Source organism: Lotus japonicus, chromosome 3 (genome assembly GCF_012489685.1).
Source record: "Lotus japonicus ecotype B-129 chromosome 3, LjGifu_v1.2".
Taxonomy (NCBI): domain Eukaryota; kingdom Viridiplantae; phylum Streptophyta; class Magnoliopsida; order Fabales; family Fabaceae; genus Lotus; species Lotus japonicus.
In genome coordinates, this window is record NC_080043.1 from 91,623,376 (window position 1) to 91,635,992 (window position 12,617).

Consider the following 12,617-nt stretch of genomic DNA (forward strand, 5'->3'; position numbering starts at 1 on the left):
TTGTTATTTTAATTATAGACTTATTTGTTTGTTATATTGCATTGTTTGCTTACTACCTTGTCTGTTGTCTGCTGGTTTATGTTCACCTCTGATATGTCCTTGTGTTTGTGTTTGCTGAATTAAAACTTTCTAACACTTTTTACTGGGTCAGAAGGCCTCTAAGGCCATTACTATTTTCCATTTCTTTCATCCACATGTCCACATACCCGAAAATAGCATATGCTTCACTCTCCGGTATGGCATCAACTTGCACTAAGAAATTTTTGCAAATTACCACTCTGCTGTAGCTTTGATATTTGAATTCCAAACGATATTTTTGCATAACATCAGATAGAAATAAAAAAAAAAAAGTCATGAAAGCACAGAGCTATGAGCTAACCAACCATCAGATCCACCAACATGTTTGCCCTTTCACAAATACTTGTAGGCCTGTTCTTTTACCTAATAAAACTAACACCCTAAATTTCAAACTCATCATCTACATGGAGGAAGAAAATAATAATTATTGTGACATACATGAAATAAGTATAAACAAACGGGAATGCTTAATAATTGTTAATCGATTTAATTTGAAAAGTTTCTATATCTAGTAACTTAGAAGATGAATCCATTAGAGCATCTTCATCTATGGTTCTTTAATATTTTAGTTTCTAAAAACATTATTTGGTCCAAAGTATTACATTAGACATAAGTAACTCATAAGAAATTGATGCATATTTTGCTCCAACCACAGTTTATTAGTATTTTACTTTTAGTTAGGTCCACAATATCACATATATTTAGTTGATGAATATGAGAGAAAATAACAATATTTTAATCTAAGATTCCGAAAGCAAAGTTTTTTAAGTTTCTTGTGCAAGAAACTACTCATTATTTTTAAAGCTTTTCGCTCTCCAACTCAACCTTCTCCAAAGATCAAAATAAAAAACGAATCTTAACTGCTCCAGCTGATTTAAGAAATTAAACCAGCGATGAAGATGCTCTTAAAAGCCTATTGCAGGAGGGAGTAACACCTCGTAATATTTTCCTCTTATAACCTTTGCTTTATAGTATAGTGATATATCATATTATAGTATAGATTAGATTAGATACATTGAATTAAGCTTATAAGAGGTCTAATGTTTATAGTATTTGCAATTTACATTGATTTTTATGGGCAGGCCAGAATGCACTTGAGTCCAGTTTCTTCTTTTTGTCGCTGACTACTCAACTCATGTCATCATAGCCCACTTCACCTTTGTTTGGTACTACTACTTACTTCTTTGCCCACTTCCTCCACCTCTCTCTCTCTCTCTTCCCTTTTTCCTTTCCTTTCATTTTCCTTCCTTCCATTTTCTGCTTACTAATAATTAATCTTCCTTCAATCTCACACACTCTCTATATATAACCTTCAACATCAAGCTTTTTCATTATTTTTATTACCTCTTGTTTGGACAACAAGGGGAAAAAAACAAAAACAGAAAGAAACCTTCAACCAACAACACATATTCTTCTTCTTCTTTCTTCTTCTAATTGTTATTCTGATTCCCAATTTCAGTGACCTAGATTTTCTCTCTCTTCATCATCTTCCATCGCCTATCAAATTAGGGTTCCTTCTTCTTTCTTCTTCCAATTTCCATGGACTCCGAGGATGATATGCACGATGCCAACGACGTTGAGTCTTTCGACGACGATTTCTACAGTGGCGACGCGGAGGAAGCTCCCTTGGACTACTACAGCGACTACGATGACGACGCCGATGATTACTTCGACGATTCCGATAGGATTGAGTCTCGTTGCCCTGAGGTTTCATTTCTTTTTCCCCCTTTTCCGATTCCATCAATTTTTCATTCAATGCGGTTCGCTTTCAATGTTTACACGATTTCTTCCCCTTTAATTTTAGGAATTTTGATGAAAAAATAGTTTTTTTTTTCTTCTGGGTTTTGCATGAATTGGATGTGAGTCCTGCAATTTCTACCAATTGCTATCTAATTATGGATAATTGTTTGGGTTTCAGCACAATTTTACCATCTTGAAGGAATCAGATATTCAGCTAAGGCAGGAAGAGGATATCAATAGAGTAGCAGGGGTTCTTTCCATATCAAGAGTTGCTGCAAGCATACTACTTCGTCACTACAACTGGTAAATTCATTTTTGTATCTCTGTATGACAGTGATTTTGCCATCATCTTTAGTGTTTCAACTTTTAAAACATTCTTTTTTTATGATATAACATTGGTGAATTTTGGGTTGCCATTATGAATTTTGAGTTTAAGTTTACTATAATGACATGAATCATGAGTTATTTTCCTTATCTATGGGATTTTCTATGTGTATATTTTACTAAGTATACTTTTGCATATGTAGTAGGATCTTATGACAGTGATTGTGCTTGCCATGTTCAGTGCTTCAACTTTTAAAGCGTTATTTCTTTTTATGCGGCATTTGTATGATATAACATTGGTGAATTTGGGGTTGCAGGAGCGTCAGTAAAGTGCATGATGCTTGGTTTGCTGATGAAGAGGGAGTTAGGAAAGCAGTTGGCTTGTTAGAGAAGCCAGTTGTAGAGTATCCTAATGCTAGAGAGGTGAGATATGGTTGGTCTGGTTCTAAGTCAATAATGTAGTTGGATTTTTATTTTCTCCAGCTGCTGGGGTTATATTTGTATTTCATTTTCTTTTGTTCTTGGTTTCTTCTGTGGCCAGCTTACATGTGGCATCTGTTTTGAAAACTATCCTCGTGCTAGGATTGAAGTGGCTTCTTGTGGTCATCCCTACTGTTTCTCATGCTGGGAAGGTGTGTTTTCTTTGCTATTACTCTATTCTTCTGTGACCTTAGTTATAATCTGGACATTGAGCTGAATTTTTGCCTTTGTTTTTAATCTTGGGTGATAGAATATGCATTTTGGTTTGTTTTTTCTGTCTTATAATCTTACTTCTGTCCTTTTCAATATGCTAGGATATATTACCACATCCATTAATGATGGTCCTGGGTGTTTGATGCTGAGATGTCCCGATCCCACTTGTAGTGCGGCTGTTGGTCAAGATATGATTGATCTATTAGCATCCAATGAAGATAAACAAAAGTATGCCCGTTACCTTCGTAGATCTTATATTGAAGACAATAAGAAGGTATGCACTAGATATGGAATTATGACACTTATAATGATAGTGAAGGGAATTTTTACTTTTCTTTATACTGCAAATTGAAATCCATGTCACTATAACTATATGTGGCCCATTATTTATTTTCATTACGTGTTCCTGATTCTTTGAATATTGAATGAATTCTTTGTTATATTGGTAAAGTGGGATAATATATGTGATTAAAAACCTACACTACTTTTCTGATCATTCATATTTTTTTTTTGATATATTGGTAAAGTGGGATAATATATGTGATTAAAAACCTACACTACTTTTCTGATCATTCATTTTTTTTTTTTTTGATAATGATCATTCATAATATCTTTGTCTCACTAGTTGATTGTCATAATAACTTTTGTTTGTCTAGTCAAAGTGGTGTCCTGCTCCTGGATGTGAATATGCAGTTACTTTTGATGCTGGTAGCGGAAATTATGATGTCTCTTGCCTCTGTTCATATGGCTTTTGTTGGAATGTAAGTTGCATATGGATTTCTTCTATTTATTATAGTGCTGGATTTTAGACTCTTCTGTTTGTTCTGCTGATTAATGTGTCTTTGGATCTGCAGTGCACCGAGGAGGCTCATCGTCCAGTGGACTGTGGCACCGTAGCAAAGTGGATTTTGAAAAACAGTGCAGAGTCCGAAAACATGAACTGGTACGGATTTCTGGAAGGATTTTGCACATACTGTTTTCTTTTAGTACTTGAAGGAATGTGGTGTTCTTAGGAATTGAGTCATCTTGTACTTAAAGTAGACACTGAAAATGGAGAGTATGGCGTGAAAAGAAGAGTTATCCAGATTTTCATTTTTGAATCAAATTACATGTTGGCTAAAGGGGTGGGACCGTGGGAGTCATTACTTCATTCGTAGGAATGGAAGATATAAAACATGGAACACTTATGTGCTTAGTGTTTGGACTTTGTTTATAATTTACCAGATCAATCCATAATCCATGGGGTATTAGAACTCTACATTCTCTTGGTCTCCTTTAGGATCATTGAGCTGCTTCGTTGACTTGCATTTCTCTAATCAGTCAAGGATAAATTGTGGCTTTATTGGATTGTGGAGTTTTGAGAACCTGAGCTTACTGTTAATTTAATGACTTTCAGGATACTTGCTAACTCAAAGCCATGTCCCAAGTGCAAGCGACCGATTGAAAAAAATCAAGGATGCATGCACATGACATGCACTCCTCCATGTAAATATGAATTTTGCTGGTATGCAATTTCCTTTACCCCTGGGTCCACTCTCATAATTTTTAACATAATTAAATTTGATGCTGCAATTAGATCTTATCTTTCGTCTTGTTTGCCCATTATCATTTGTTGAATGTTAATCATGCAAATTTTGGGCTTATTTTTCTTTCCTGGGCATGTAATTTGAACAGTTTCCGATTTTTTTTGGGGGTTGCACCTTAACACGTATTACCATGTTTTCAAACAAATTGACCTTATATGAATTTAATACATTTTACCTATGTAGGCTATGCCTTGGTGCATGGTCAGACCATGGTGAAAGAACTGGTGGTTTTTATGCTTGCAATCGTTATGAAGTAGCTAGGCAAGAGGGAGTGGTAAGGGACATAAAAATACTGTGCTTCTGTTGATTCAGGTTTTGGGCTACAATTAGCTCACTGTTCTGTCCACATGCATTCGGATAATTATATATGCTTATGAACTAAATTTTGGTACATGTAGTATGATGATTCTGAACGAAGAAGAGATATGGCAAAGAATTCATTGGAGAGATACACACATTATTATGAGCGGTGGGCCAGCAACCAAACTGTATGCACCACTCTATACTTAATGTTCACTACTCATGTCTTAGAATTTAGGAATCTGTCTTCTTCTACAATTTCTGAATTCTTTCTTCAATAGTTTGTATATGGACAGCTAAATGACTAGTTATAACTATATTATTATTTATTTCATTGCATGGTGTTTTCAATCATAAGCTTCAGCCCTATTTGTTCATTATTGTTAGAGATGTAAATCAAAAGAAAACCATTTAGTAATATTTCGTAACAGGTCAAGTTTTTAGTATAGTTGCTCTATCAGGAACCCTTTGACCAAGTGATGTAGAATGGGTATTCCGAGAGTGCTCTTGCTCCTTCTGGCTGAGGTGTTCTTTTGATAAAACCCTAGAGCACTGTTCTTGGCCTCTTGGGTGGGCAGTCCCTTGATAAACCTGATATACTCATTTAGATGCAGAACAGTTTGTCATCGTGGGATCGTGCGATCTCTCTTAGGGTTTGCAATCTGGATCGTGGCTGGGATCACAGAAGCGTGTGGATCATGGTCCTTTGGGGATAGGATCGTAGGATCTCAATTCAATCTTATTCTCAGAATAGGGTTTGCGATGCGGGCTTCCAAGTTTCGGCCCAAAAGATGACCCATTTTTTACATAAGCCTTTCTCGTCTCTGCAGCGACCAGACCCTAAGTCGACCTGGACTGTTGCTTCCTTCCACCGTCGACATCCACGCACTGGCTCATGATCCCAGCAACTGACTGCCACGTGTTGGTCTGAGCCTCGTTTCTCCGGTGCACGAGTTTTTGGTCTTCGTTCTCTGACCTCTCTCTCTGTTTCTATGTTGTGTTCTGTTCCCTCTGTTTCTGCCTTTCTGGTTCTGTTTGGTTTGGAGAAAATGGCTTTTGGTCATGGTCTTAGTTCTGCAGTGTAGGCACTTGCATTATGAATTTTGAGTTTAAGTTTACTATAATGACATGAATCTTGAGTTATTTTCCTTATCTATGTGATTTTCGATGTGTATATTTTACATAGTATGCTTTTGCATATGTAGTAGGATCTTATGATCCGATCTACATCCTTCACCTTGATTCTGAGTAGGATCCCGATCCTGACAACATTGATGCAAAGTTCTATCATTAATCATCTGAAGCCTAAACTGCTTAAGGTGCCTTAAGGGTATTTGAAAAGATAGTAAAATCCTAAATTAACTAAAATTCTTGATAAAATCTAATTAGATACATGATCTCAATAAAATTTTAATTTCCTTAAACTAGGAATTTCATCAAAGATAGAATCTCTAAAATTAAGGAAAGGTGTCAATGTTGAATGTCCTAAATAACTTAATTATCATCAAATTTATAAATTAAAAATTATAGAAATGATTCTATATCTATTCTGCATCACTAAGAGGCCTAGAGCTGGATTCTTGTTACTCTCATTCTTCTAAAAAACAAAGTTGAATTTCAGCACTACATAGGTGTGTTTGTTCACTCCCTTTGATTCAAACGTAGAATGGTATTGCATTAGGGGGTGTGATAGATTAGAGATGCAATATAAAAGAACCATTTATGTATTTTCACCTAACAGCTTAGAATATGTTTGGAAGACCCCCAGTTTTACGTTTTTCCAGTTTCCAAAGCAAAATCAGTGGACTAACACAGATTTCAATAGAAGGATGTGGAAGGAAGGAATCCTTCCGTTTCATTAACTGGATGTTGAATTTCTACGCTACATAGGTGTGTTTGTTCACTCCCTATGCTTCAAACTTAAGTGTTCTTGCATTAGGGGGTGTGATAGATGCAATATGAAAGAACCATTTATGTGTTTTCACCTAACAGCTTTGAGTATGTTTGGAAGATCCCCATTTTTACGTTTTTCCAGTTTCCAAAGCAAAATCAGCAGACTAACACAGATTTCAATAGAAGAATGTGAAAGGAAGGAATCCTTCCATTTCATTCAACTGGCTGCGATCTTAAAACACAGTCAATTGACAATGTTGAATGCCTGAGTGATGAGTATTTTGATATATTTATTATTTTCCTTATTTTAAAAATGCCCACCCCTTGGAAGGCTGACTGGCTAAGTTTTAGTGATTTCTTTCATGATGGACGTTGGTTAGTTGTTCTTGATTGCCGATTTTAAAATGTGTTATGTTTTACTATTATTTATCCAGGTATATGCATTTAGGCCAGCATCTACCTAATCATCTTGAGAATCTTTTTTTAAGAATATTTCTTATGTGATTGTATTCTTTATTGATGTACACATACTTTTTCTGGTCTTGCAGTCAAGGCAAAAAGCTCTTTCAGATCTACAGCAGATGCATACTGTTCATGTAAGCTACACGTACACTTATCATGTACTATTTTAATGCAAAATACATATTGCAAAATACATGCTTGAAAAATATATATTGTAATTGCAATTTTTTTTTTCAAGCATGTATTTTGCAATGTTCTGGATTATCCGCTTCTAAAATAGTACAATATTTTTCCTTGTAAATTATTAGAAAATATTAGTTTTTTGTGGTATAGTCTTTTGTATATGTTCCTAGGGATCATATAATTGCTTGCTAATCCTCATCTCTTTTCTCTCCCCCCTGTTTTGGGACCAGATTGAGAAGCTTAGTGACACACAGTGCCAACCTGAGTCACAGCTTAAGTTCATAACTGAGGCCTGGCTGCAGGTAAATGAGTTTTTTTTAATGGTTTTGTTCAGTTTGCTTCATAATGAGTTATGAAGCTTTAACAAGTTACATTTTTGGGTAGACCAGTTCCCCTCCCCTAATGCTGCTGCTATTCATTGAACTGAAGCTGGTCATTTCATTATAGTTTTTTTTAGTGTTGGTAATCTTTATGATGGTCTTTGTTATTATAACTGTATGGAATTTCAATCACGTGGCCATCAATGTTTCACTTTTTCAGATAGTCGAGTGTAGACGAGTGCTGAAATGGACATATGCATATGGGTATTATTTACATGAAGAAGAGCGTGCCAAAAAACAGTTCTTTGAGTATTTGCAAGGTTCTATTTCTTAACTTGAGTTTAATCAGAAATGTGTTGTTGTGCTTTAGGTGGTTCCCCATAAATAATACTCGGCTTAATTTTTTTCAGGTGAAGCAGAATCTGGTCTGGAGAGGCTTCATCAATGTGCTGAAAAAGAACTACAGCCATTCCTCAGTGCTGATGATGGCCCATCTAGAGAATTCAATGACTTTCGTACAAAGCTAGCTGGCTTGACTAGGTACACGTTGCTCCTGATTTGTTAAGCATTTTCCTTATACTCTTGTTTTTATTCTCTCTTTTTTTTGTGGTTCGAATTGGAGTTTGGTTTTAAATTGATATCCTGATATGCTTGTTTTGGCAGTGTGACTAAAAACTACTTTGAGAATTTAGTGAGGGCATTAGAGAATGGTCTATCTGATGTGGACAGTGATGGAGCTGCGTTCAGCAAGGCAACGAGCTCAAGAAATGCGGCAGGGAGCAGCAAGGGGAAAGCCGGAAGAGGAAAGGGAACTTTTCGAACCAGCAGCATGTCCAGCAGAACGACTGATGATAGTCATTGGAGTTGCGAGGTTTGTACCTTTGCAAATGTCAAATCTTCCACTGCATGCCAGATTTGCAATCAACCGCGTTGGTGAAAATTTGGGTTCTCCTTTTCAAAACCCTTGCTTCCTGCCGGCCTAAGGTCCACTGCAGCACAAGCTGGAGTTATCCCTCCTACTGTCTTGTTTATACACTGGCTCCACTTAATGAGGCTGTAAGTTTGTGAACAGGATGAAAGGTGTAAGCATAGAAATAAGGTTTCCCTCCTTGCACTCTTACTATTCAATACAACCCAATTTGATGTATATAGTGTTGTGTCTTAATGTTTAAATATGGGGTTTCTGTTACAGGCTTTTGTAACTGGATATATCATAACACAACAGATGCTGTAGATGAACACAAATATGCTTGTTTGTAACCTTATTTCTTTCAGTTGATGGTAGCTTTTCTGAGATACATAGGGATGGTCGTGTGTAACTGTAAACTATAAGCTCAGGGTTCGGTTACTTTTTAAGAAATCTTGAAGTAAATGAGATAAAGGCCATACCATATCATTTCATATTATAGCACCTCTTGTTTTGCTGGTTTAACATGCACTCATGTGTGTTTTCAGTTATATAGGTGTGTATGTATTTCAAGAATAACAATTATCCAAATGCTTAATTAATTATACATTTCATTTTTACTTGAGAATATGTATGTTGTTGTTTCCTTTAATTATTTACTTTCCTTCCACTTTATCTCATATGAATCAGCCTCTTGTGTTTGTTTCTAGTCATTTACTACTCGCGCTATCAAGGAAGGAAAATAAAAGAAGTGATTATGGGTGAAAAAACAATGTTGCCATTTTTGGATAAAAGAGGAAGGAAAGGTGAGGCCCACAAATACATCTGCCCCTCTCCTCCATAGTCCATACTGAAGAATGCAGGGGCTCTTAACCGTTAGTCATCTTTCTTATAATTTTGTGCCCCTGATGTTTTAGGGGCGTGCAAATGACACCCTTCTTCTAATTTTGTCAACGTTTGTACCCTCAATGTTCTGAGAAAGTATAGCGAATGCCTCTCCGTCAAATTGACGTTAAAAAACTAACGGAGGGGCTGACGTGGCTTTTCTTTTTATTTCCTCAAATGACACGTCATTAAATAAAAATCAGAAACTTAAAAAGGGGTGGGGGAGATTCGAACCCAAGACATGAAAGTGGCAAAACACACTTTACCAGTTAAGCTACACAAACAATTAGTAATATTATGAACAAAGATTTATTTATATCATGTTTATTCATCAAAATGTAATAAACATAAACCCAAAATACTTCCCACTATTTCATTCCCTTCATCTTTTTGAGTCTCTCCATTTTCCTACGAATCAAACCGAAACAAGAAAGCAAATACAAAAAAACTCTGATTAGCTAACTAGTTGAATGTGAATTCTGAAAGAACTTAACATTGCAAGTTTATCTCTAACTCTGAGTGTAAAATATCAAAATCGAAAGCATGATTGATTCGAACGAATTGAAAACAGAAACCATCAGAGAATTGCAACAAGTTGAAGCGTGATTTGATCTTTGTTCAAGAGAATGAGAGTTGAAATGCGAGGTACCTGTGCGGAGATTCAAACTGCAGAGAAGAAAGGGTTGCTGGTTGCAGATTCAGAATGTGGAATTTGAAAGCAGCGATGTTTATTGCATATGAAAAATAGTAACAATGGTACCAGCCAGTAATTTAACCTGAGTGAAGCCAAATTACAAAACTCAAAAGGGATTGATTTTGAACCAGAATACCCAAGCGGATACAGTGAAGAACCAGGGCACAACCTTCTCTTGAAGTGATCCTCCAAAGCTCCATCAATTTGTGCTTCTCTTCTCAGATCTGGAAACAAAATCCAGAAATCGAACTCAAAAACAAACCCAGAGATCCCATTTTTCTGCAAAATCAAACCTTCTCAAACAGACTTTTCATATATTCATCTCATCTTCATCCAGAACACACCCCAATACCATCGAACCCACACCCAGCCTCACCTCATCCCCGCCGCAACCCAGAACCACCCACACCAGCAAACCATAACTCACCCGAACCCCAAACCCACCACACCCAACCTCACTTCATCCCTACTGCAACCCACAACCGCAAATCGACCCCCGCCCCCATATTGGAAACCCAATCCCCAGCCTCACCGTCGCGCCGCTTTACTCCGCCGCCATCACCCAATCGGCCACCACCGCATCCCACCCCACCCCCACCCCAAAAACCAGAAACCCACTCACCTCCAACCACCACCGCAACCCACCCCACCCCACCCCTTTCCTAGAAACCCAATCGGTAACCACTCAAAGGGAGTTTTACCAGAAATTGGGGGTGAAAGATGAAGAGAAGGAGAGAGGGGGAAGGAGGGTTAATGATATTAATAAAATTGTGTTACTAAATAAATCAATTCTCTATGTAGCTTAATTGGTAAAGTGCGGTTTTGCCACTTACAGAGCCTGGGTTCGAATCTCCTTCTCCTATTTTTTCAAATTTTAAAGTTATTTCCACGTGGCAACTCCAAAAAAAAATAAAAATAAAAGCCACATCAGCCCCTTCCGTTAATTTTTAACGTCAAAGTGACGGAGGGGTACTCGTTACACTTTTCAATAACATTGGGGGTACAAACATTGACAAAAATAAATGAGGGGTGTCAGTTGCACAATCATGAAACATCAGGGGCAACAAATGCTTTTAAGCCTATAATTTTAATATAATATGTATACTATACTATAATAATTATTTGAAAGTTAACATATATTTTAAAATCATAATATTTTATAAATTCATTTTGAAAATAAGTAATTTAAAATACATTTTAAGAAGTTAAATATAAATTATTTATTAAGTTTCATATATAAAATGGTAAACTAATAATTATCTAACACACGTTTCTTTCCCTTCTATATATTTTCTTATACCAAACAATCTAAAAATGTATCTCTGTTTTCAGTTCCTTTCTCTTTCTTTCATATAAAGCGTAACAGTCATCTTAATTTCCTTCCTCTTTCCTTTGTATCACTTTAGTTTCTCTTATTTTTTCCATCTAGGCAAATCACAAGACTCAAATTATCATGGAGATACACTAGTGTGATAGATTTTAGGGAAATCGAATGAGAAATCAATCATATTATGTTTACGTTGTTTTAATTTGTTAAAAATGATGGAATGTAATGAAACAAAATAGAATAGAATTCATTCCACCACACCTCATTAATGTTTCTCGCAGAAAATGTGAAATTTCACGATGCTCCTATCTTCAATTGCTAGAACATAAGCTTGAAATTGAGAAATAATGATAAACATGAACATATCAGATTATTTATCATTTTTCTTGAATTAAAAAATCCCACAAAAGGCAGCTCAATTGAACATGAATACTAACAACTAAAAAAAGGTAGGCAAGATACATGTTAAAGTAAAGCTGGGGCAAGTAAAAAAAAAACCCAAGAGAAGAGATGATGCCTTTGATCTTTCTCTTGAAGCAGTACTGCATAAAAAGAAAGGGAAGAGGAAAAGAGAGGAAGAAAGAAAGGGATTGACGGACCTATGTATGAACCTGCGAGTTATATACAGAGAAGAGTTTACTAGTGAAGGGTAATATAGCTGCAAGCAATGCCTTCGGACACTCCTCATAGATAAAAACAACAATATGAGGAATTAAAATAGTTTTATTTAGCACCAGAAAAATCAAAGGTTCTTAATTAACTAAACAGTTTTAATTTTTATCATTTAATCTTATTTCCTTATTTAATGAGATTTCCTTATTTAAGTTCCTAACACTCAATATTTAAAAAAAAAAACTAATCAATTAATTTTAAATGATCATCATAATTATACATAAAATTAAATCATTAATGTAATTATTTTAGTGAAAATATGTTTGACTGTGTTGATCTCGTTCAAGGCTATTGTAGGATATTCCCATCAAAAGATACACTTATGTTTCCATAATAATTCAATCAATTAAAATACGAAGGGGTATGGTGGATTAAATTTTTTTACATTGATTTTGTCCATTAATTATGATTGATGATCAACACATTTCAAATAAAATTAGTAATATCTGATTTGTAACAATAGACTACCATAAATATCGTATTAAATTTTCTGTAAGTGGTTAATTGATTATTTCACTATTAATTTTCATTGAAATTTACAATTAAGTTTCAC

At 35.6% G+C, this 12,617-nt stretch overlaps 1 protein-coding gene across 1 annotated transcript; it reads left to right on the forward strand.

Moving 5' to 3' along the window:
* Positions 1-1,349: 1,349 nt before the first annotated feature.
* On the forward strand, positions 1,350-8,985 carry LOC130747361 (probable E3 ubiquitin-protein ligase ARI7). The gene is made up of 15 exons (XM_057600275.1): positions 1,350-1,785; positions 1,997-2,121; positions 2,460-2,565; positions 2,684-2,774; positions 2,937-3,109; positions 3,492-3,596; positions 3,690-3,778; positions 4,232-4,339; positions 4,605-4,695; positions 4,820-4,909; positions 7,163-7,210; positions 7,490-7,561; positions 7,800-7,899; positions 7,990-8,119; positions 8,243-8,985. Exons 1-15 carry the CDS (start codon positions 1,618-1,620, stop codon positions 8,514-8,516), a joined length of 1,770 nt encoding a protein of 589 aa, XP_057456258.1. The 5' UTR covers positions 1,350-1,617; the 3' UTR covers positions 8,517-8,985.
* Positions 8,986-12,617: the final 3,632 nt, after the last annotated feature.